The sequence below is a fragment of the Microtus ochrogaster genome, chromosome 10 (assembly GCF_000317375.1).
Source record: "Microtus ochrogaster isolate Prairie Vole_2 chromosome 10, MicOch1.0, whole genome shotgun sequence".
NCBI lineage: Eukaryota > Metazoa > Chordata > Mammalia > Rodentia > Cricetidae > Microtus > Microtus ochrogaster.
Window position 1 is genome coordinate 43,799,781 of NC_022016.1, and position 5,570 is coordinate 43,805,350.

A 5,570-nucleotide genomic window follows, 5' to 3' on the forward strand; every position below is an offset into this window, starting at 1 on the left:
AAACTGCCTTGGCCCATTTGATAGGCCAACCCTTAGGTGGGTGGAGTAAACAGAACAGAATGCTGGGAGAAAGAAGCTGAGTCAAGGAGTCACCATGATTCTCCCACTCCAGACAGACGCAGGTTAAGATCTTCCCCATAAGCCACCTCGTGGGCTACACAGATTATTAAAAATGGGTTAGATCAATATGTTAGAGCTAGCCAATAAGAGGCTGAAACTAATGGGCCAGGCAGTGTTTAAAAGAATACAGTTTCCATGTAATTATTTCAGGTATAAAGCTAGCCATGCAGGCGGCCGGTGCCAGGAACGTAGCCCACCGCTCCTACTACAGGCTCCCTGGTCCCATCTCCAGTGTCACTTAGCTGAAGAGTCACCCACAGGTAGAGGGAGCAGCAAGCAGGGCAGAGGTGGCCCTGAAAGATGACTTACCCCTCTTTGTGTGGTCGAGGGATTGGTGCCGATGACAAGACGGGACGGGCCTTCTTTTCCTCCACAGTTGCAGTGGGTTTGGGTGTCACTGCCTCCTGGGGACTGTCCTTGTGTGTCCCCGAGCTGGGTGTTGGCATGGGCTTCTGCAGCCTGACCTGTGGGAGGCCTGCATTACTGGGGGCGTCATCCTCCAGTGGCTGACTCCTGCTGCCGGAGGCGCATGGCTTTTCCAGATGATGATCTGTGTCTCCTTGAGTGGGGAGAGCCTGGGAAATTAAGATGACGACCTGAGAAGAGATACTTCTGACTTCCTAAAGGGAGTTTCGAAGGACAAACCTCCACATACTTCTTCTATTATATGGTATATTTTTTCTAAACATTTTTTTGAGGGGGTGGGTTTCGAGACAGGGTTTCTCTGCATAGCCCTGGCTGACTTGGAACTCACTCTGTAGACCAAGCTGGCCTTGAATTCTCAGAGATCTGCCTGCTTCTGACTCCCAGTTGCTAGGATTAAAGGCATGCGCCATTACCACCCAGCCCAAAGATGTTTTATTTATGTGTATGTATCTGTGTGAATGTATGTATGTGCACTTGGAGGCCAGACGACATTGGATCCTAGAGTTCCAGGTGGTTATGAGTCACTGTGTGGGATTCTGGGAACTGAACTCTAGTCCTCTGGAAGAGCAGCCAGTGCTCTTAACTCTGAGCCATCTCTCCAGCCCAATTTTATACATATGTGTATATGTGTGTATTTGTGTGTGTATTTTGTATTGTAACATATGTATATATGCACACATATATATTTCGTTGTTTTTGTTTTCTTGCTTTGGGAAAGGGTCTATGTAACCCTGGCTGTGCTAGAACTCACTATGTAGACCAGGTTAGCCTCAAACTCAGAGATCTACCTGCCTCTGCCTCCCGAGTACTGGGATTAAAGGCGTACGCCATCACTACCCTGTCTTAAAAAAAAAATGATGCTGATTTGGGATTTGGGGCTAGGCTTCAATATGAAGAAAAACCAAGAACATATGCCTTTAATCCCAGCAGTTGGGAGGCTGAGGCAGGCGGATCTCTGTAAGTGTGAGACCAGCCTGGTCTACTGAGCAAGTCCCAGGACATCCAGGGCTACACAGAGAAACCTTGTCTCATTAAAAAGGGAGGGGAGGAGGAAGAACCAAGAGTATTGTATTGGGCTGTGTTACATTGTTTTCTTCTATAAATAATGTAGAAATGAGAAAAATAAGGAAGTAAAAAGTCTGTTTGTTAATAAGTTTTGGAATGGCCAGCATGGAAAGGCTCAGTGAACACGGGGTGAGATATGTTACAGTCATTCTCTTGAACCCAGCATCATCCATCACACAACCCTCGTCCTGCCCTGTCCCCAAGACACCCAGAGGGCCTCTCTGTAAACAAGACCTGAGGGGAACACTGTGATTCCAACTGCCAGAACCATCCAGAGACCCAGGGAGACTGAGCATCTGCCAGCTCCAGTGCACAGCCTCCACCAACACAAGTACATCCACGGGTGCCCATTCCCTCTTCCTGATCTCCCAGGGTTACCGGGCAGCTCTCAGTGGGATGAATCTCTTTGGCCTTGGCGCTCTGCCATCCCTCCTGTTGGTCCTTGGTTGTTGGCATGGTTGGCTGTGGCGGCTGCTCTTCTGAGGTCACACACTCCCCGCCAGGCTGGGCTTGCTCCTGGTCAGCTTGTAGATCCTTTGGCCCTTCCTCGGTTGCCAAAGATGACTGGCTCCTTGTGGAAAGAACAGACAACAGATACTTCACCCCAGCCTGGATGCGGCTCTCTCAGAACTCTGTCCAGGACTAGGCATCTTAGGGGTACATGCTTGTTGTCTGGGAGAATAAGTGAGGGACGGATACACACCTGAGTCTCAGCACCTTAATGTGAATGTTGAGGTGGTTACACTCTAAATCTTTTTTTTCTTAAAAAAAAAAGATTTATTTTTATTTTGTTTTGCCTTCACATATGTCTGTGTGTGAGGATGTTAGATCTTGAAATTACAGTTTGAGTTGCTTTGCGGGTGCTGGGAATCAAACCCTGGTCCTTTAGAACAGTCAGTGGTCTTAACCACTGAGCCATCTCTCCAGTGTTTTTTTTAGAAAGAGAAGGGGGTGCTAGTGGTGCACACCTGTAACCCCAGTACTAAGGAGGTGGAGGGGGGAATGTCAGGATCTAAAGATAGTCTCAGCCACATGGTAAATTCAAAGCCAGCCTGAATGCATGAGACACTCTCACTGTGATCGAGAGAGAGGGAGACCGATGGACAAAGAGGGGAGAAAGAAGGAGAGGACTTTCTGTTGGACTGGGGATATAGTTCTTTGGTATAATACTTGCCTGGCATGCACAAGGTCCTGGGTTCAAACACACACACACACACACACACACACACACCAAAGAACTGGGTCGAGAGACTTGGGCACAGGGTCATAAAGCTGAAGGTAGCATCAGGATTGGAACCTGTGTCCCTAGCCTCTTTACTCTGAGTTTCTGTTCTTCACCAGCCCCTTTGTTCCCTCCTTTCTTCCCTTCTTTCCTTAGACAGGGTTTTGCTCTGTCGCCTGGGCTGGCCTCAAACTCCTAGTCCTCCTGCCTTAGCCACCTCTGTGCTGGGGTCACAGGTGCGTGCCACTGCCTGCCTGGAGCTTTCTCCTTGAAGCTCTCTCTAATGTATAACCCACTGTCAGGGGATTCATCAAATGGCTGTCTTCACATGACTTCATATTCTACATATTCACAGTGCATAATTAGCATGCTAAAAAGCCTTCATATGCATACTTTCCTTTTTATGTTTCCATTAGTTATTTTTAAGTTTATTTAAATTCATTGGAACGGGTTTCGTTTTGACATTGATACATGGATATAAAAATGATGATGTTCCCCCCTCATTACCTTCTCTTCCCCTTCCACTCCCTCTCCCCGCACCCAGTCCTTCTTTTCATTTCAGGTCTGTTTTTTGATGACTGAACGACTTTCATGAGGGTTGCAGACAGGAGCACAGGTGACACACGGGCACCTCCACATCAGCAACATCACTGAAGGAATGTTTTCCCTCCCTGGCAGCCATGGACTGCCTAAGGTCCTCAGGAGGGGTGGGGCCTCACGAGTCCCTCCTCCCTGCAATAAACACACTTTTGAGTGAGCGTATAAAATTCCATGTCCTAGATGAGTGGTGGGCACACACCTTTAATCCCAGCACTCTGTGAGTTCAAGGCCAGCCTGGTTTACAAGAGCTAGTTCCAGGACATCAAGGGCTACATAATATAGAAACCCTGCCTCAAAACAAAAAGCGAAACCAAAAAAATCCCATATCTTAACATAGAGCAATAATGAAACATTTCTTCTTCTTTTATTTTGTTTATATCTTTATGAGTGCTCTGCGTATACACCTGCCAGAAGAGGGCGCCAGATCCCATTACAGATGGTTGTGAGCCAACATGTGGTTGCTGGGAATTGAACTCAGGACCTCTGGAAGAGCAGCCAGTGCTCTTAACTCCTGAGCCATCTCTCCAGCCTGAAATATTTTGAAATATTTCTGTTATGTGCACTTTACTTTTTTCTTTTCTTTTCTTTTTTTAGTTTTTCGAGATAGTGTTGACAGCCAGGGCTACACAGAAAAACCCTGTCTCAAAACAAACAAAAGCAAAAGAGGTTTGGAGAGGTGGCTCAGTGATTAAGAGCACTGACTGCTCTTCCAGAGGACCCAAATTCAATTCCCAGCACCCACATGGCAGCTTACAACTATCTGTAACTCCAAGATCTGACACCCTTACACAGACATTCATGCAGACAAAACACCAACGCACATAAAATAAAAATAAATTATGTAAAAAAAAAAAACAAAAACAAAAAGAATTTAGTTTGATTGGTGCTCTGAACTGGGTCAAGAGCTTCCGATCAGTGAGGGAACACTTGCCAAGCTAACAACTAGGTTTGATCTCTGCAGGGGTGGGTGGGGGAAGAGATGGGAGAAGTAGGAAGGTGGGGAGAAGCATGGAGTGTTGCAGCCACTAGATCTCAGGTCTCCCCCTTTTCTGGGACGTCCCCCGCAACTCACTCTGGTCTTCCTGAGAGCTGTTCCTGGGTCTCAAGCTCCCCTGGCCCCTTCTGGGGTGATCCTGTGTGTCTGAGCTCCTCCTCTGGTCCTCTGGGAGCTACAGGCTGCTTTTCTCTCTCCTTTTCCTTGGCATCTGCAAGCCCAGCCTGAAACAGAGACGTAAATGGGTTGGCTCAAGGGCGAGGTGCTGGGGCCATCTTCTGTTCCTCCTTGTGCATCCTCCTGTGTCTGCCTATGTTGGGGAGATGCTGGAGAGAGAGGACAAGAAAGACCAGGGGTGCCTGGAGGTAGGTGGTGGGCTTGGCCCTGCTGCTTAGCGTTGTGAACTCTGGCATAAAACTGGTTACCAACTGGAATATGAGCCCAAGGGTTGTGTTGAAGAGTGATGTCTCCCACACAGCACCATCGTCCCATGGCCCAGATGCTGGACTTCTTAGACAGGGTTTCTTTGTATAGCCTCGACTGTCCTAGAACTTGCTCTGTAGACAAGGTTGGCATTGAACTCAGAAATCTGCCTGCCTCTGCCTCCTGAGTGCTGGGATTAAAGCGTGCGCCACCACTGCCCAGCATTTTTTAGTTTTTTGAGATAGTGGTTGTGGTTTATAGCCTAGGCTGGCTTTAAACTTGACCATCTTTTTGCAGCAGCCTGGATCCTAAGGCAACGGGTGTGTTCCACCATGGCCCACCTGTTGTTTTCTTTTTTAATTATTGCTGCCTTTTAAGATACAACTGTCCTAGCCAGCAACTGCACCTTGGCCGCTATCAGCAGCAGTTTAGCTGCAAAGATGCAGCTGAGGACATTTTGTTCCCTCAGGCACCGACTCTTTCAAAGACGAACTTGTCTAAATCTCTGTCCCTCTAAAGAACTCACGATTCAAAGGTTGAAGTAGACTTCTGCTCCTCAGAGGGGCTAAATAGCAAGCAGCCCACCTCCTCACGTCTCCCAAGAAGTTCTCATGCTTCTCCTCACCCCTCCTTATAAACCTTCTCCAGCTGGGTGGTGGTGGCAAGCACCTTTAATCCTAGCACTTAGAAGGCAGAGGCAGGTGGATCTCTGCAGGTTCG

The 5,570-nt window shown here is 47.9% G+C and overlaps 1 protein-coding gene across 1 annotated transcript in view; it reads right to left on the minus strand.

The window, feature by feature from the left end:
* Spata21 (spermatogenesis associated 21) overlaps positions 1–5,570 on the minus strand; it is a 24,063-nt gene that overhangs the window by 16,881 nt on the left and 1,612 nt on the right. Inside the window, exons 2-4 of the mRNA XM_013348355.1 lie at positions 4,506–4,651; positions 1,990–2,179; positions 430–695 (exon numbers count right to left, since the gene is read on the minus strand). Coding sequence (XP_013203809.1) covers positions 430–695; positions 1,990–2,179; positions 4,506–4,651 — 602 coding nt within the window. The remainder of the gene's footprint in view (positions 1–429; positions 696–1,989; positions 2,180–4,505; positions 4,652–5,570) is intronic.